The sequence below is a fragment of the Hemicordylus capensis genome, chromosome 10, assembly GCF_027244095.1.
Source record: "Hemicordylus capensis ecotype Gifberg chromosome 10, rHemCap1.1.pri, whole genome shotgun sequence".
Taxonomy (NCBI): Eukaryota; Metazoa; Chordata; class Lepidosauria; order Squamata; family Cordylidae; genus Hemicordylus; species Hemicordylus capensis.
The window spans coordinates 29,209,912-29,229,941 of NC_069666.1; the positions used below are offsets into that span (position 1 = coordinate 29,209,912).

General features: G+C 43.7%; 1 protein-coding gene across 3 annotated transcripts in view; it reads right to left on the reverse strand.

Annotated features, from left to right (window-relative positions):
- Positions 1-20,030, reverse strand: part of MYZAP (myocardial zonula adherens protein) — a 59,313-nt gene that overhangs the window by 10,132 nt on the left and 29,151 nt on the right. For 2 of the 3 annotated variants that reach the window (XM_053272533.1, XM_053272534.1), the window contains exons 11-13: positions 9,657-9,740; positions 8,534-8,634; positions 3,858-6,900 (exon numbers count right to left, since the gene is read on the reverse strand). In XM_053272533.1, coding sequence (XP_053128508.1) covers positions 6,756-6,900; positions 8,534-8,634; positions 9,657-9,740 — 330 coding nt within the window. In that variant the 3' untranslated portion in view covers positions 3,858-6,755. Of the gene's footprint in view, positions 1-3,857; positions 6,901-8,533; positions 8,635-9,656; positions 9,741-20,030 lie in introns of those variants that run through there. The other variant, XM_053272536.1, reaches the window with a different exon arrangement.

Sequence of the window (20,030 nt, forward strand, 5' to 3'; positions counted from 1 at the left end):
AAAGGTTTTATAATATATAATTGGGAGCCCATCTGGCCCTGGCAATTTCCCCCCTTTTGCTCGCTTAATAGCATCCTTAACTTCTTCACTGGAAATGGGAAAGTTCAATTTTTCCCGTTCAGAATTTAATTGTGGCAAATTTCTTAAGTGTAAAAATTGTTCTACTTTATTTAACTCAGCCTTTCTTTTTTGATAAAAGTCCTTATAGTATTTGTAAAATTCTCTTTTAATCATTGACTGTTGGTTGATAATACCACTGGACGTGCTCAGACTCGTTATATAGTTCTTTTGTCGTTCAACTCTTAGTTTCCAAACCAAATATTTTCCTGGTTTGCCTGATCAAAAGATTTGTTTTAAAAAATTTAGATTTCTTTCCCTCTCCTCCACCGTCAACATGGAGTATTTCTGTTTTAATATCTTTAGTTGTTGAATTAAAGTTTGATCACCTTTTTTCCCAATCAGTTTCCCTTCCAAATCTTTAATTTGGATCTGGATTAAATCCTTATTCTCTTGTTTCTTTTTCCCCCCAATATGCATTTTGTTGAATAAAAAAACCCCTCATCACCGTCTTACTTGCGTCCCATATTGTCTTCATTTGTAGATCGCCCTTTAAATTTATCTCAAAATATTCTCTAAGTTTTTGTAAACCTACTTTCACAATCCTAAATTATTTTTCAAAAGGTTTTGTCAATGCAAGTCATTTAATGGTACTAGAGAAAGACATGCTGTTCTGGTAGCTCCAGGTCTTAACACTCACATCAATTTCAGAGGATGAATACAACTGAAGGAAGCCCAGATGGGTGTGCGGCTGGGGGAGTCAGTCATGTGACTTGCCTCAGGGGGGCCTCCCAAGGCAGTGGGCCCCCAGACAACCATCTCCCCTTGCCCTGTTATAGTTACACCTCTGATTAGAAATCAGAAGGTCCTCTTAAATTCAGAGTTGTCTTCAGTTCGGGTAAACACGGTACATAAAAATGTGGTAATTTAATCTACTTTTAAATATTATTTAATTTTTGTAACAAGTGGACTACCATTTGCTGAACTACAAGGAATCCAGCATCTTAGTTTTTGACTTTGTGAGAAGCAGGCAGAAAGTTAATGTTGAACACAGAAGAAACTGGATTGCATAATTACAGCACACACCCCAACAGTCCAGAAGTGGGGTGCACATGGTCCTTCCGTTACATCCTCAAACCACCGCCTCACTTCTTCCAGTCCTGCAGAGGCTCCATCGCTGAGCACCTCTTGCCACATAAGTAGGGTACAAGTGGGTCTGAAGCATCCATAAGGCAAGGCTGGTCCCAGGAAACAAAGCCCTTCCCTTTTCTTCCTTCTGAGCCATTTCCTTGCCCTTTCCATATACACCTGTTTCTTTCCTGCACCCTCCATGGAATAAACATTCCCTGGATGCTCCATACTGGGGGTGCTGCACATTCCACCAGCATTTGGGCGGGGTGTGTGTGTTGTGCACGCCTTCCAGAAGGGCTCACAGCACTGGCTTACATCATGTATCTCAAAAACGAAGCATAAAACTTAGCTTTAGCAGTCAAAAAATGGATCTCGGAGCTGCAGCAAGATCTTCTTCACACATTTTTATCATGGGTGTGTGTGGGGTGGGGGTGAGAATCATAGCCCTGAATTCCTGAATGAGAGAGTTGTATGCATGGCCCGGGCATCCATGCATTTCTGGAGCTTGGCTTTTCTTCACCTGCTTAGAACCTTTCCACAGGCAGCTGTTCCCAATTAGGTGGGCTGGGCTGGGGAAAGGGGGGGGGGGCCCTGCAAGCCAATCTTTCCCGATCTAGCCGAGCAAACAAAGGTTGAAGGCAGGGGAATTTCCGTAGGCTTCCTCCCTCCGGGATTGGCTCAAACCCACAGTCCATCCTGTTCACAAAACAATTGCCCGGGTCTAAATAATGTTTCCCTTTTCCTATTATTTAGACCAAGGAGTCACTCTTTGCTTTTTGTAAAGACTGAGATCCACCACCTGGAATGGCTTTCTTATTATTTCAGCTGAGTAAGTTTAACATGCAAGGAGATATAGAACCTCCCCCCCCCAAAAAAAAAATTAGCCAGTTTTCAAGTGAACATCACAAGAGCTCTGCTGGATCAGGGTAGACTACAGTTGCTCTATCTAGTCCAGCCTCCTGCTTCTCACAGTAGTCCCGCTGTTGCCCCAGTGCAAAACCCACAAGCAGGGCATGAAGACAACAGTTTGCCCCCCCCCCAGGTATACTGCCTCTGAGCATGGAGGTTCTATGTGGCTATAGCCATTGATGGGTCTCCCTTGCATGTGCTTGTAGGATCCCTGTCAATAGCCATCGCCTCCTTTTGTCACTGAACCCTCGAGTGTGAGGGCTGGACCGCCCTGCTCAGTGCAGGAAACTGCTACCGCAACACCCTGATTTATGGAGTGTGTTTATTTAAGGGCCTTGCTTGGCCTTCCCTGAATCCTCTGCCAACCCATTTCATGTGACCATGACAGATATCTGGAAGGATATCTTGACAGCCACATGGAGCAATCCGTGCGTGCGCGGCCCAGGAGGGTGAGCCCTTCGGTGATGCAGTTTTCTGCCCACACACATTCAAACCACAAAGGAAATTGTCACTGAAAGGCAGCTAGGTGAAACACACAACCCTAATACGGTCTCAGAGTCCAGGCTCCGGTCCCTCTGACTCAGGAGAGGCGTTTCCTAGTATTGTCTGGGAAGCACCCTGGAACAAGAGGAGTAATTCAGAGAGGAGCAAAGCCAGGGGCCAAGAAGTCAAGGGCAGCTTCAGGTGTGACTTGCACGCATAGCTTGTTGCTTTCAAGAGGCACTCTTGTTCTCATTCATTGCTAAGAGCTCACCTGTCAAGAGCCTGGTTGGATTTTTACCAAAAGGTGCAGCTTTTGCCTGCGGGATCTTGTTCTAGTTGTATGCACAGAGGAGGAGCATTCGGGATACAGACTTCTTTCACATGCATCCCTGTTTGGGCTTTGACAAATCATAAGAACGTAAGAGCAGCCCTGCTGAATCAGGCCCAAGGAGGCCCATCTAGTCCAGCATCCTGTTTCACAAAGTGGCCCACCAGATGCCTCTTGGGAGCCCACAGGCAAGAGGTGAGGGCATGCCCTCTCTCCTGGTGCTGTTACTCCCCTGCAACTGGTATGGAGAGGCATCCTGCCTCTGAGGCTGGAGGTAGCACACAGCCATCACACTAGTAGCCACTGATGGACCAGACCTTCATGGATTTGTCTAAGCCTCTCTTAAAGCCATCCAAGCTGGTGGCCATCACCACATCCCGTGGCAAAGAAATCCAGAGATTAATTTTGCGTGGTGTGAAAAAGTCCTTCCTCTTGTTGGTCCTAAATTTCCCAACCTTCTGTTTCATCAAAGTATAATTTAAAACCCTCAGCTTATCTGGTACAGATAGAGGGAAAGTCAGGGTTATTTCTAGACAACTGGAGGCCAGCCAAGAAGGCTTCAGATGTGTCGAGGTAACATGCAGTTACTGTAAGCAGTGCTACCAAACCAGGGAAAGACTTGGAATAAAACCAATGTTTGTTGGAGAGGTTTATTATTATTATTATTCCTCTCCAAAGGCCATTGTAGCTGGGGACAAAGGGAGCTGCAGTCCAAAGTCAACTGGGGACCCAAGTTTGAGAACCCCAGGTCGAAAGGATGTGAAGAAAAGACCTGCTTTAGGCGAAGGGCTCAAACCACATTTTTACCTCCAGTTCGAACAACCTTCTACATCTCACAAGGGCATCCAGGTTACAAACATTAAAGTGCAAGATATTAAAACATGGGAATTAGCTGCCTCATATTTATGATTTTTGCCTGTTAAATATATGGAATAAACTGTACAGAATGCAACTTGCAACGAGTCTTTATTCAAGTAGGCACCCCAGTTGCCATGGCAGAAGGATCAACTAACACTGTAGCAGACATGTTTTAAGACCAGGCAAGCAGGGGCAAAGGTGAAAGTCTCTGAAATCATACAGCATATTCTGAAACACCCTGCTCTTCAGAGAGTTTCAAAATTTCTCTTTGGCCGAGCATTTTAAGAGCTATAAGGCACAGTCAGATTAAAGCTTAAACTAGAACAATACCCTGCACCCAAATAAAGGTAAAGTTGTGCCGGCGAGTCGGTGTCGACTCCTGGCAACCACAGAGCCATGTGGTTTTCTTTGGCAGAATTATAGTGGGCAGTTATTTCTTGATTGCTGTAAGTAGGCAATTTAGGAACATAGGAAGTGGCCATCTACTGAGTCAGACCATTGGTCTATCTAGCTCAGTATTGTCTACACAGACTGGCAGCAGCTTGCCCAAGGCTGCAGGCAGGAGTCTCTCTCAGCCCTGTCTTGGAGATGCTGCCAGGGAGGGAACTTGGAACCTTCTGCCCTTCCCAGAGCGGCTCCATCCCCTGAGGGGAATATCTTCCAGTGCTCACACTTCTAGTCTCCCATTCATATGCAATCAGGGTGGACCCTGCTTAGCTAAGGGGACACCTCATGCTTGCTATCACAAGACCAGCTCTCCTCTCCCCCAAATTTGATGGGGGCCTCTGGAAAACTTGGAAGATGCAGGAAAGGGAGACAAAAAGCAGTAGGTGAGGTCTCACTTCAGGCACAAACCCACTAGCTACTTGCCGACACCCTGACAAGGGCGTGACCTGGTTGCTTCACTGGGCAGAATTGTGTTGGCATCACTCCAGTGTTTCTGGTTCAACTTTGTCCGTGTTGCAGGGCAGAATTGCCACACGTGGCATTGTAGGCACAGCCCATATCTGGCCCACAGCTGCTCTTTTTATTGCAAACACAGGAAAGGAGACCCATAACAAAAACAACAAAAGATACAGAGACAAACCTCAAAAGCAGGTGCCAAAGGAGAGTGTTTTCAATGAATTGACAAACATGTTGCAACAAATGTCTTCATCAGGAGAGACGACTGAAAGCACACAAACTTAAAAGCCTTAGGAGGTGCCTTGTGATAGAAGAGAACTTCATTCCGGTGAATGAACGCATTGTGGAATTAATTTGCATTAATGCATTCCCCTTCAGCACATCCTAGAGGTTCTCTTCTATTTATTTGCCATTTTTATTGGACTTTGTATACCTTTTTCCAAAAGTGGATTTGTGGTAGGTCAGGTGAGATACCAAATCATGTGAACTGTAGTCTTTATACCATCTGAGGTGTCATCCAAGACATCACATCATTCCAGTTCACAGATCATTATATTTATCTCTTGTCCATCTTCCCAAAGCAGACTAAGGCCACTGCGTCTTTTTAGCCCCAGATTCTGAGCATCAGATCATGTTTCAGGGTGACATTATTTGGCACATCAAGCCGATTTTAATGGGAGACTCTTCATTGCCCCAACTGGGGTTTGAGATTCAAATGACCAAACACATTATGAAGTCACGTGAAGAAGTAACTGTAACTGGACAATAAACCTTGGCAATGCACCGAATGAGAAAGGATTTCCAACAGCAACAGTGCAGACCTTTTCATTTTGGCATCACAGTGAAATCTGCTTAGTGAAGAAAGATGCAGAACAGGAGAGTCAAAAGTGAAACAAGCAATAAATTATCTTGTTGCAAAGTTTTCCAGCAGACCCACACTGATCCAGAGCCATCCTGCAGAATGTGCTGCATCACTGACTGTTTAAATAGTGCAAATCCATGAAGAACTCTTCAGTCAAGTATAGGGTTGAATATGAAACATACCAGCAACAGCCCAGAGAGGCCTAAAAAGCACCAGGCAAAAGATTCTGAATCCAATTTCCTGCTTTAACTTTTCTCATTTGTGCTATGTGTTAGGGTGCTTTGAGGGAAAGTCAACCCCTCCAGTATGCTCTTGAGTGACATTAAACAGAACATAATACTATATAAATATATACTATACATATAAAATATATACACGGTTGGTTTAGTCAAGTCCCGTTGAAGCTTCAGCATAAAGTATTTTTAACAATATTTAAGCAGAACAAAATCCAGAGATTTTAAATATACAAACTTACAAAGATTATGAACAGCAGTGTGAAAACTTCCATGTATTATAATGCACCAAGAATGCTATTTTTCCTGGAGACAGGCAAAAGGTGGATACAGGAAGGCAGGAAAAGTCCCTTTCAGCAAAATAATGCAGAAGGTTCAGAAGTTGAGGTTACTGGCCACTAAAATAAACTTGGCAGTTAACACCTTTGTTGTGCTTGAGTTTAGAAACCAAAGTGCACCCCCAGCAAAAAGCCAAGTCCTGGGATGCAGTCAGCCAAGTACTGCTGTGGAGTGATTTCTGTTCCCTTCAACGAGGCTCTCCAGGGCTGGTGGGGCGCTGAAATGCATGGAGTACTTGGATGCACAGTGGACGGTCTCCACCGGCATCTTATGGAGCCCTGGAATCCTAGGCAGTGTTTTCAGAAGCAGAACTTGATCCCCTTTCCAGGAAAGCAAAGGAGCAACTTGGGAGGGAATGCCCTTGTGGAAAATAGGGGTGCTACTCCTTGCGATATTAAGTAACAGATTACAATTCAAATGATAGATGCATTCCCCTTCACAGTGAGGACTCTCAGCCACGGGACAAACTGTACAGCCGTCCCTTTGGCATAGCACAGCTTCCTCCCTGGAAGCAGCCACAGGTGATGCAGTCTGGCTCACCTCTGGTCTCCTGCAACTTCAGGCACCAAGTCACTGAAGGGTTTCTTTCTTGTTGGCCTCATGCAGGTGGTCCTCATCCATCCTTCAAGCTGCAGGGAGGCCAGGCAGCAGATCACTTGTGAGGGACGCCTGGGTCTGGGAGGTTACGGGACGGGCTGTGCCTTGAGGAATACTCCAGGACTCTCATGAAGGGAGTGTATGTCCTGGTAGGCTTCACCACCTCGGGAGGCACCCTGCTGCTGCTGCTGCTTTCAGCGCTGAAGAAACACCAACAGCACATGATGTTAGACATTTCAGAGTTCGGCTGAAATTTGCAAATTTCAAGGATCAAAACTGGATATAAACTGCTTTACTACTATGCATATGGTTCTGGCCCTAGAAGTTAAGCTGTGTATTCAATAAGAACTTTAAAAGAGGCCTGCTGGATGAGACCAAAGTCTAGCTGCCTCCTCCCCATAGTGGCCAAGAGCTGCCTCTGGGCTCTTCATGCCCCACACAAGGCATGAAGGCAAGAGCCCTCTCCCCACCACCTGCTGTTCCTCCCCAGTAACTGGCATTCAGAGGTATGATGCCCCTAAACCAGTGGGGTCAGCAGGGTCACCATTAGGGGGAGGCCCATGGGGAATGGGCCCCCAATGAAATGCTCAGAGTCCTGAATCTCAACAGCCACCTCCCTCCTCCATGGAGCATGGGAGAGAGATCATAGCCTCATCTAACTCTATGCTGCTGTCACCTTCAGAGGTGCTGTATATTGGAGACTTAAAAAAAACATACTCAATTATTTTTGGTGGGCAGATATGATTGGATTTAATTATCAAAAGCAGAAGGGGGCTGTGGGCCAGGGCCTCTGATCTTTTAAGTTCCTAGCAATGTCCATGAGTGGTGGCCGGATTTTCCCCACTCCTGGCACTTTGGGTGAAGTTTGCCACCGTATTTATTTATTTTTATTTGTTATATTTGGTGGGGGTGTTATTTAGTATATTTGGAAGACCCTTGGAGATCTTCCAGGGGCGTGCTGAGACCTCTGGCAAGTAAAAATACAGCCATTTGGCTGAGGATTCTGGGAGCTGTAATCCAACATCATCTGGTTGCAAACCCTTGAATTAGTTTCTTCATGTTGCCATTTTTTAATATCAGATTAAAAATATATATATTCCTTTTGTCTGTTACATCATGCTGTGTTTGATGAATGACAAGTAGCTATTGACAAACTGCATGAAAAATGTCTTCTGGTCCCTTGCGAGAGACTGCCAGTGTCTGCCCCATTTCCTGTACTGATGTGTCTGGTTGAGCTCTCCACAATCCATACCAATTCATTACTCTGCTTTACTTATAGACATTCAACAGGAGAATAAGCCACTCCATAAAGCAAAACAGAGCAAAGGTCAAGGACAAACTTCCAAATGGACCACGTCAAGAAGCTCTGGCACCTTGAGAGCCCCCAGAAAGTGCTCCCTGTAAAGGGCTGCCCTTGGGGCTTGGGAAATGGTCTAACTTTCCCAGTTTGAGCTTGAGGCAGCAACTGTGCAAACCCGTGTAGTTGGTTGTAATGTCAGGAGGGCAAAATCACAGCTGAGTAATTTGGTTAGTGCCTCGTTAAATTGCTTTCGTGAAATGGCTTGCTTTGCAGGCTGCGAAGACAAAGGTGCCTCTGGCAAGTAAAAATACAGCAAACCTATTAACGTTTATTACACGCGGCCAATAACTGTTTCTCATTTTGCCTCGGAGCAAAGCTTCACCCAGGGGAACAGACAAGTACAGTTTTCTCCCCCTCCTCCAACAAAATGGGTACATTTCTGAAATCCGCGGGGGTGGGGGTGGGGAGAGGCTTGCGGCCGCTCTTTCTGGGCCCGGACAGAATGGACCCATAATGGACAGAAGCTCACGTACCTCCGTGGCAGGTCACATCCCACTCCAACGTCTCTGGTTTCCACATCATCTCTGGGCTGCATCTCCATCAAGTAGTCCAAACGGTCTTGCAGTTCTTTATTCTGCAAGACATTCATTTTCAGCACATCTCCTCAAAACGCAGGATGCCAACATGCTGCCCCAGTTGCTCTTTGCTCACGCACATTGTAAAGCAAAGCGTTTCTCTCACACAAGTGTCAAAATGAGGTTTTCTTCCAGACGGGGCAAAAGGCCGGCATCATTTAGAGGAAGCAATCGCAGCAGATGATGGTTATGAATACAGTAGCCAAGAGGGGAGGAGAGCTGCTTAAAGGAAAAGTCCAGGAAAGTGAAAAGAAATGTTCTTTAATGGGAAGTGGAGAAAAGGAGAGAGAAATAGCTGAAAGCCAGTGTGGTAGAGCTGCAAGAGCCTCAGCCTTGAACTGGGGAGATCCGGGTTCTAATCTCTGCTCAGCCATGAAGAGGATCGGGTGCCCTTGGATAACTCACTCTCTTCTTCAGCCTAACCTGCTTCACAGGGCTGTTGAGTGAGGAACTCTCTATCTACTGGATCATCAGGGGATGGGAACTATCATGCCCATGACTTCCACAATGGTATTCCTTGGTTTATATTCTCTAAATACAGATCCCCCTTTACAGCACTTACCAGTGCCTTAGATCCTGAACTCAGCTGGAACAGTCCAATAGTCTCATAGCATACTTGTGGGCCCACTGACTACTTTCAGTGTTCCTCGCTCTCCCTCTCCGCATGTGCCATTTCATCTAGAGAACGTAAGCAGGTGGGCAGCCTTCTCATACTCTTTCACTCCCATCTCCCAAATCTAACTGCTCGTGGGCAGTGCGAGAAAACCCTTTCGGTGAATTTTCACACGCTGACCCTTGTGGCTTGATATTCACCAGTGTAATAGTATAATCCATAACAACAGAGGACAAAATAACTAAAAACCGGAGGAGGCAAATGCTGGAATATGAACATCCATCCATAACAAGGTGGATGTTTGTTAGCTGGAACAGGTGAGTTCTGAGATTTTTTTAAATAGGAGGGAATGAGTCAAGCATCAGCAGGTAAATAACTTTTGTTCATTTAGTTAAATGTAATCCTTACCTCTCCTTCAAGAAAAGATATTTTTTCCAAAAGCTGATATATAAACAGTTCCTTTTGCTTCATTTTTCTCTTTTGCAACTCAATCTGTGAAGAAAAGAAAGAAAGACTGTAAAGGTGTGCCTTTAACAACAAAAAAGCACTGTTTGTCAAACTGAAAATGTTACACATCCATGTCATTCCTTAAAACAGCAAATGACTAATTTCAGGCCTAATTACAAAGAATAATTGTATCTTTTTGCAGAGTGGAAACATTTTCAAAGTGCGATTGTTAAACACATACATAAATTACAGAAGGAAACAGGGAACTAGTTTCATGATTCAGAGGACTAATTTAACTTTATGGATTTACTTTAATTCCACCTTTCTTGCATAGAATTTAAGAACTACTTTGCTGTAATGGGTATATAAAATATTGAAGCATAATAATATGCCTACATGAATGTGCGGAAATGGCAGCAAAATGACACAGAACAACAAGAAGTTGCAGCAATCCAATTAAATATGCAGGGAGCAGCGGATCGTGGGAGCTACGTTGCCCTATCTGCAAATGGCTCATAGGATAGTTTGTTTATTTAGCACATTGAAAAAATAGCTTGTCTATGACCACTGATCAGACATACAAGCAAACCAACAGAAGTCGTCCCTTCTCGTCCCTTTCCCAATTGTGGATTTGAGTATCTGGGAAATTGTGTCCACCCTCGCCAACCACAACCTGAGTATCTACGGTTCAGCAACATTTTTTTTTCAAATTTGGGCTTTTTTGAGGTCATTTCTGGGGGTCAGGGGGTCATTTCAGGGATCAGGGTGGCTTTTCTATTTTTACCTTTCCCCCCCGTCTTTTCCGACCACGATCCCCCTAACCCCTTTTCCCATGCATTGCTATGCCTTCTCAACCGCAAATCCGCCAAACACAAGGGTTTCCAGGAACGGAACCCTCATGGTTGGCGAGAGACAATTGTACTACATTCAGATAAGAATTCAGTTATACAGTGTACACCAATACAACAGTAGCCATTTTGTAACAGCATCTAGGAAACAGCTAGCTGTTGGAGGATCTTGACAGCTGCTGCAGTTTAACACATTTGTATAATGCCTCAAGCTTGCATCTCCAGGTGGTTTACAGTATAACACACAATAAAAATTACAAACAAAACATTAAAAGAGCTTTTAAAAAGGTTTATAGTGTACATGTCTAATTAATTAGATAATTAGTTTACATATCTAATTAAAAATGTTGTTGAATCACAGAACTACAACACGGTCTTTAGAGCCTTTTGAAAATTATCTGAGATGGGGAAGCTCTTCTTTCAAGAGGAAGCACACCCCAAAGCCCCATCTTTCTCACCCCGCAAAAAACCGCAAAGGGTAAGGAGAGCAGCCTCTTGGGGAGGGAACTCCAGAGCCTCCGGTAACCACTGAGGAGGCCTTTTCATGCATGACTACCTACTCCACCTCAGAGGATGATGGGTAAGGACACAGAGGAGGACCAGATTATTGTTGCGTTTGTTCTGTGGCGGCGACTTTTTGTATAACGCGGCATGAATGTCGGCTTGCAGGCCTCCACACGGCACGATGTATGTCTAAGGCCCTGGCTGGCCCCTCTAGTCAAATCAGAGGTCCTCAACCTTAGGGAAGGGGAACTCCCGCTCCGGAGATGGACAGAGCCAAGAGGTAGCCTTGGTTCCAGATCAGAGGGAGGGGAGGGGGCTGGAGCATGGGCCAAGTCCAACCACAGAAACAGCCGGATACATTCTGGGGCCTGTAGTGGAAAACCAAGAATGGCGCCCTCTTCCTTGCCACTTCACAGGGGGCCCAACCAGCTGGGACTGTCTCCTGCCCAAGTCCCTTGCAATGCAGCTTGTGGGCATCAGCAGAAAACAGCAGGAGAATGAATCAGTTGAATATGCCTCAACAAGGAGACTCTAGCCAGCCATTATCATTTAGACCCTGTTATCAGAGCTGAAAAGTGAGTGTGAAAGAAAAGCCCTGGGTGTTTGCAGGAAAGCCGGATCCTGCTGCCCCTCTGTGTGTGGGAAATCACATTTGCAGTCGCAGCAGGAGGGTCCCAGAACTTGAAGGACCTCCAGGCAAGAGTGGGAGGAGGGAGGCAGCTGTTCTGGCCTGCCGGAGGAAACCTTCTGCAGCCAGCAAGGAAGGAGGCACTAAACAGGATACAGGCTGTTGTCAAAACCTGTTAGGGCTGGGATGCCGCATACCAAGATGGGTCTGGAAAACCATAACACCCATGACTCAAGGGTTATTACATTTCATTTATTTCAATAGCCTGTCATTCCTTTGCAGCTTCCTATATAGGTGCCTGCTTGCTTTAGCTGGGCAGCTGGGATGACCTTCATGCTCTGAATGACTCTACTGGGAGTATACCTCCCGGCGTACTTCACTCATCCCTCCCAGGAACACCCCACCCTCACACTATGAGGCAACATAGCAGGACTGGGGCGGGGGGTCTGGTCCCATACGGACATTCCTACGTGCTTTATATGCCAGCTGCCACTTGTACTGGACACACAGGAAAGCACACTCATAAACCTCCTTGTTTGGCCAAATAAATTCAACAACAGGGGCTGTGAGCCAAGGAAAATCATAATAAATGGTTTTTACTATGTCAGCATAAGAAAACTGTGAGAGAGACCAGGGGCAATATAAATAGGAATTTTCTATAAACATATGCTCAATTAAATGGATTTCTCAATAGCTCTCACCTTTGCTTATAAAATATACTGAAATAAAAAAGGGAAACTATAGCAAAGGGATTGTTTGTTTTAATGAACTCTTGAGAAAGAGTTGGTTTCTTATTTGGGATAAAGCAGATTCCCATCTAAAATAGTCTCTGTGCTATATACATAGATGTAAAATGTTTTTAAATGTTCTGATTGTGCAATACTTTAAAAATCTATGTTTAATTAATAAGAGCGTTGTTAATAGACCCATATATTAGAAAAGAGTTTTAAGTCAAACAATCAACATAACAGGAAACAAGTCAGCAATATTATGAGAATATTTTTCTAGTGAACGACACTGTTAACTTAAGAAACCTACAAAAACCACCACTCATCTTTCGATACATACATATGGAAGACCAGCATTGAAAGCACTGCCTGCAAATGCGATAAGCTTATACTGAACTTTCTGGGTCAAAAAGGTACAGGAGTATTTGAGACAGACCCACGTCCAACTGTTGTTTTACACATGGCTGTTGAAAGGTACTCTTTTTCAATTCAAGGTGTGATCCATTATTTATTTTATGCTGGAAATTATAAATGCTTCTTTAAAAAAGAGCTTGAAGCAATGTACGGCCAGCTACTGAAGGATGACTGGTTCATTCCAGCCAAAATTAAAGGTAAAGTGTGCCGTCAAGTCAGTGTTGACTCCTGGCGACCCAAGAGCCCTGTGGTTGTCTTTGGTAGAATCCAGGAGGGGTTGACCATGGCCATCTCCTCCAGCGCAGTACGAGATGATGCCTTTCAGCCTCTTCCTATATCGCTGCTGCTGCCCAATATAGGTGTTTCCCATAGTCTGGGAAACAGACCAGCAGGGATTCGAACCAGCAACCTCTGGCTTGCTAATCAAGTCATTTCCCCAATGCACCAAAAGTAAGTACCACTCATTTCAATGGGAGAGTTGAATATTTGATTAAAAGTTGGCTGGATTTTGCCCAATAAGTACTGAAGTTCATTACACAAAGAAAAGATCTTCTGACCACAGCTTGAGAAGAATGAACTCTTAGAGTTCCAGAATAATTGCAAATCAATATTCTAATCTTGGAAAACCTTTTTGCCCCAATGTGGAAATAGCTAGTGGGTGCATGACAGTATAAACCTTGAACCAGGTCCTGTCAATGGGTCAGGACAGGCATTTATGAAGATGGTTGCGTAGCAGCAGTGACACTATTATAAATCTTTCTTAAGGAAAATTGTTACCCGCCCCCCACCAAACCTTTCAAGCAACCTCAATGTGGGGGGTGGGGTGGGGTAAAAGCATCAAATTTATAAAAAATATTATCTATATTTTTTTTAAAAAAGAATGGGAAACCAGTTTAAGTTATTATAAAAATTTATTAAAACAAAGTACATATTCTAAAACAAAATGGTACTACAGAATAGTATTTTATACTATAACACTGCATAAAATAAAAGTGCACTGATTGATAAGGTTATTGGCTCATTTCTGCATTGTTTTGCTAAAGTATGGTTAACATTGGATTAATACTTATAATGGCTAACATCATGACTAGATTTCTCAATAGTACTACTCAGAGAGTAGGCTAAAGGACTACAAAGTTTCAATAGGATGTTTGCTAGTAAATTTAGTCAAGAAGTCAACTGAAGTTTATGGTGTTTGACTGCAACAGCTTTCAAGTCAGAACCAATCCCCACAAACCCTTAACACAAGGAAAGGTAAGGCTACATTTAAGTCCCATCTGCAAGAATAAATACTAGCCATGGCAAAAGTATGCTACAGGGGTTTTGGTTTTAACTGGGTCCCCTAGATTCCAAACCATTCACCACCACTGGTGGTTGCCTCCAATGATTTATGGTATGCAATGCTTTTGGTACCATAGGCACATTTCACAAGACTGTATGAAAAAGGGCCCAGGTGCAGGGAAGCTGTGAAAATTAACAGGAAAACTGAGTTGCGTGTTCAGAAAAGGAATGGCACCAGTGGAGTGATTGTGAGATTGTGTCCATGTACACAACAAGCAAAATATTGCAAATTTTGCTTGTTATACAACAAGCAAAAACAGGTAGGAGCAATACATAATAAAAGGAAAGGAAAGAGTCTTTTCTTTGCTGTGAGTATATTTTCTATCTGCATCTTTACTCCACCCACACTGTACACTCCCCTCATATAAAACTATTCAATACTGCTTCCAAAATAATCCCTTTTCTTGTACCCTTTTCTAGGGAGATGGAAGACCCAATGATATTTGCCTCACTCCTGGTTGCAGCAACAAGAACAGGCAGAGTTGTCTTCTAGAAAAGATTATCGGTCTTTCCATTTGTAGTGACTTCGAGTTGCCCTTAAAAATCTAGGTCAGAGAAATGGATCCTTCTGTGAAAGGTCCTGATCAGCGACATCATTTGGGCAAAGGCAGCTTGCAAATGGTCCTGCCCATCACTCATTGCTGCTATGGGTGCCGGCCACCTCTGTCTTTCTGACACACCATCTTTTAACTCTCATCCCTTTACTGTTCCTTCACAACAAATGCAACATCTTGTACTGTAATATCATTACAACACTTCAGACACTATGTCCTTTTCCCTTCTTCAATCAACAGAGATGCTTATTTCCAAATGTGGTACTGCAACCTCATCTTCACTCACTGCTCCAATATTTCTTCCCTAAAGATAATTTCTCCTCCAGCGTCACAGCCAAAATGATCCAAAGAAATATCACACTGTGCAATGCCCTCTTAAAATCTCTGTCCTAATATCTTCAACATCTTCTCTTAGAACCAATAGGCTGCTCACAGTTACACCCAAATTCATTTCTTTCCAGATAACGTGACAGTGAAGCACCTAATGCTTAATGCTAAACATTAATGTCTTCATCCATCCCTATCTATGGGATTTTCTGTGCCAGTCCTAACTCACCACAATCACTCAGGCTTTTGTTGTCAGAGGCCCAGAATTTTATCTCCTGCCATTTACTAATAGACAAGTCAAGTTAGAATTAGAGAGAGAAAAATGCAGAAGAGAAGTAGAGGTGAACCATGAAGCAGAATGAAGAATAAAATTATGAAAAGCTAAAAGAGAATGACTGAAGAGAAAGCCATGATAAACACTGGCACTCTCTGAGGGACTCTGTTCCTCATGGCACTGCCATGACATCCTCCTCTTGGCTATCTGCATTTCCGACTGCATCACCAGGAGCTGGAAAATGTATGTTTGTCACAATGAGCTGCATAAAACTTCTGGCAGTTTTATGCATTATAAAATAATGTCATCTGTCATTTTACACTATGCAATTACAGTAACAAAACTCTGGACTTTCATTGTGGTGAACATATAATTACATTCACTTATTAGTTCCAGTAAAATAAGAGTAACTCAAAAAGCTATGTTTTAAAATTGGAGCCTTAGAGTCTGAATGTTTCTATTTTTGTCTCTTTAAAAGCTGTGTAGATTTGAGCCCAGCTACCAGAAGTTGATTTTCCCCAAGTGATTCACAGAAAATTCTCATTGCCTGAATATTCCAGCTGAGATTTATGGTTAAACTTTTATTCCCTCTTGTGTCCTTTGAAAATTCCAGTCCATTACTAGTATTATTTTTAATCTACATAAATTTTCTGTAAAATTGTCATTTTGCAGAGGTTTTTACAGATACTATATTTCCAGTCAGTTTTATAGCAGCTTTTTGCTCTACCATAAACGCCTTGCTAGTAGATTTTTAGAATATACTGCACAAGCCTTGGATTAGAACTAGCAGCTTGTTTAATTCTGAAGGTTTTGTTCTTGTAAGTTTCAAGTACTCAGAAATGGCAGGCTTGGTTTCTATCACCATGTACCACTATAAAGTCCCAGTAAGAGATCCCTTTTTGGCAAGTGTGACGATCCAGTATTCCTCAGATCCATCCAAAAGTTGAAAATGAGCCAGCTTGGTTTCTATCACCATGTACCACTATAAGGTCCCAGTAAGAAATCCCTTTTTGGCAACTGTGATGATCCAGTATTCCTCAGATACATCCAAAAGTTGAAAATGAGCTCATGACCTCTCTGCTTTGTCGTCTTTTTCGGCTGTTTACTTCAATGTTCAAGAATCTTCATGGAATGAAGATGGAGCTCGCAATGGTGTGAGTGTTTGTAACAAGATATTTCACTGTTGCTTCTTTTACACCTGGATTTCTAGATGATTCTGTATTAACAAAGACTGGCACGATATTGCACTGAAGTTTTGGAAGGAGCTGCAAGTATCAAGATTCAGTTTGCCCTGGGCGGGGGAAGCTTTCAGAGAATGGATCAGAGAACAGTTCTTGGCAGTGATGCATCAGCATTATTTCTCTCCATGTGCAAAGGATACAGCGTCTTGTTTCAGGTGGTCATCATTTATCATCTTCCAATGAATCTGAGACTAAATGTGGAGAACAGCTCATGTGCCATGACCTAGGGACAGTTCAATTCAGTCGGTTAGGGGAACATCACTCTAGCTCTATATTCTGTAAATAACTTCTTAACCAAGGATCACATTCTTTTAAAACCCATTTATTTTAGGCTCATTCTGTACACCCCCATCTATCAACCATCTAGGCTTTTGCAATTCTCCTCTTCCTGTGATGAACAAGAATCTATGGCTTACTGAGAAGGGGACTAACTGTCCTACTTAATCAGCAGAATGTTGCCTTTTCTGCTTCTTAGCAGGCTGTTTTTAGCACATGACTTCTCAAACTAAATGAAGCTATTCACACGACCAAGAGAAATCGGGCTAAGGGAGCCCCGGGTCGTCTGCTGCCACAGCAGCCCTGCGGCTCCCAGCAGCAAACTGCCAAAAGTACCCCTCCCCTTAAATGAGGTTAGCGGAGTGAGCGCTCCGCTAACCCCGCCTGGTTGATCGTGTGCTGCCACAGCACGGCTCCACGCCATGGCAACACACGAGGAGACCCCTCCCGGAAGGCTAAAGGGGTCTCTCCAGAATGCACCGCGCACTTGCGCAGGGCATCTTGGCGTTTCCAGGGGCCGGCTGGGCCCCAGTCCCCACCGCCCCCATGACGGAGCCAGCAATCGTGTGGGCGGCAGATCTAGCCACCCAGGGACGGCTCCCTGCCCGTGTGCGGGGAGAGAAGGCTAAGCCCGCTCTCCCTGCACTAGCCCCAACGGCGCTTCACACCAATTGTGTGAAGCACCTCAATAAATATTTTTGTTGTTCAGTCAAATTTGTTCAGGCTTGATTCTTTTACTTCTGTTTGATCTGCCTGGCAGCTTGATGCTGGATTCTCAATGTATCTCCCAACCAACACCAAAAGAACAAATATGTCTATTTTGCTGTTGGAAAAATATTTTTGAGCCTTCCAAGAGAAGAAGGATGGTGGTCAGGCAAGGCTTAGTGCCCTGTTGCTAAGCCCTGAGAGAATCTATCATTTAGAGACATTCCACAGCTGATTCGATTCGATTCCTCCCCTCCTCTCCCTGAGCTTTCCAAAGATGGCATGAACACTACTGGACCACTAGCAAGTGACTGAGATGCACCCGTTCTAGACACCTGGTTCTACGTTAATCTCTGCCTAGAAGGTTAATGCAAACTGGATAAGCACAATCATCGTACTTTAGTAGCTTGGAAGCAATTCCATTAATTCTCAGCTGTATATCCAGGCAAAGGGAAGTGATTACCACAAACTATACCATGAAAATGCAAAGTGAGGGAACAAACACAGAAGTCTGTGTGCACCTCTCACTCTAGGAACCTGCTTTTATGGAATTTAGCAGTATGCTTGTCACTTCCTACTGGCTCCTCCCCTAGCAGCTTCAGTAACCATTGAGCCAGGGGGTCACACCTGGGGCATGGATGATGTTGTTCCCTTCCATGCCAAGCCTTACAAAAGTAGTCCAGAAAGCTACCATGGGAAACTGCATCCCTGCTGCTAAAGGGACAGAGAAATGAAGGCAAACTGTTCCTTGGGATGGAACATCATGCAGACTGGCTCCTTGTCAACAAGGAAATTTCCCTTTTACTCATTTAGGCCAAGGTCACACACTGAATCCACTTTTCTGAGCTCTGCGTTTACTCAGATTTCTTTAATCATACATCCAGGTTGTAACAGAGATTGTCATAATCCATTCAAAAAAAAAAATCTACCCTCGCTAAATATCATACCTTTAAATAGACAATTATCTTGTCTAAAGATGATTCATCTCTTTCCACCTTGATGCTGTTTTTATTGCTTCATTTGGAATAAAACTCTCTCATAGCCAAAAGCCCTCAGAGATTAGAGTCAAAAGCCCTTAGAGATTTAATCAAAGTCTCCCTCTGTGTGTTTTTCAGTTCTTTATTAATATTTGTATAAAGTACCAATTCCAAAACTAGTTTTTCCGGGTATGTCATCTGTTTTGTTGCTCTTACACATATATTGCACATTTACAGCATGTAAAAAATTAATCCTGCGCAACTGTTCAGCATAAACACAAGATTGATTCAAATCAGATGTTGCCTAATGTTGTTAAAAGCTAGAAACATGCAAGGAAACAAAATACTGCATGTGAAGAACAATTCAAAACCCGAGATAACGTATATAAAAGATCTGATTAATTTTAATTGCTGTTGCAGCTCGACCAGTCTCGGATGCAAAGGAAAGCAAGGTCTGTGAATACAACTATACAAACGGATCCATGCAGCATCACTGAAAGCAATGGGTATTTTTTCACCAATGGGACCTTCGCTACCATCTGTTTATTACAAGATTCATTCCATTTTAGTTCAAAATGTATCCACATTCCCACACACAACTATGACCCTTTCATTTTAACCCCACCCACTTGCTATTTGACCAGGGAGGAAAATGAGCACAGCATATGCTTAGAGTAGTAGGCTTTAAGCTCCATCCTACCCCGCTGCTGAACGAGGTATCAGGAAAAGCCTTCCTACCCAGTAGGAAGTTCTCTGGCGATCACTGCTGGTGCCTCCTACCTTGTTCTTCTCTCAAAGGTGATCAAAAATTGGGAGCACACACCACTCTCAAAACTGGGTAGGACCCTCGTCCTACCCTTCCCATATCTAGTTTGACCCGCAGATAAAGCATTAATGCTTTCATTTTGCAAATGCAGGAACAGAGGCCCCAATAGTAAGATGGCTTGCCCAAGGCTATGGCTGAGTTTAGATGTGAATCTGCTGGACCATGCTGGCTCTGAGATCTTAAATTATCTTTCTTAATAATAAGATCCCTTCATTCTGTGCCAATGGTCCAACTGCGATGTAAGGAGGTTTGCTGCTACCAAAATGAACATGGCACCCGTACACTCCCTTCTCCCTTCATTGTCTTGCAAAAGGGGAGGAGGTGAGAAGAAGGGACGTAAAGATTGCTTAAGGGATTGAACGTTTAAACTGCTTAAAATCTAATCAATTAATAATTTACCCATGAGTTGTTAGCAGCTCCAATACAAACCATTCATGTAGGGTTCAGTCAGGAGTTACTCTCCCAGTGAAAGAGGTGGTCCTGATGCCCGCCAAAGCAAAATGGGGTTAAGACAGACTCAGGACTCCTGACTCCGCCTGTGACTTCCTAAGGTTTCTTTGATGCATGGGACCCAGCGGGCATCTGCCTACTGTGGGTTTCAGAGGACATGTTTTCAGAGACTCTAGCAACTGCAAGCACTAACACGGGGAGACAAAGAGAGTTTGAATCCCTCTCTGCATTTGCAGGCAGCT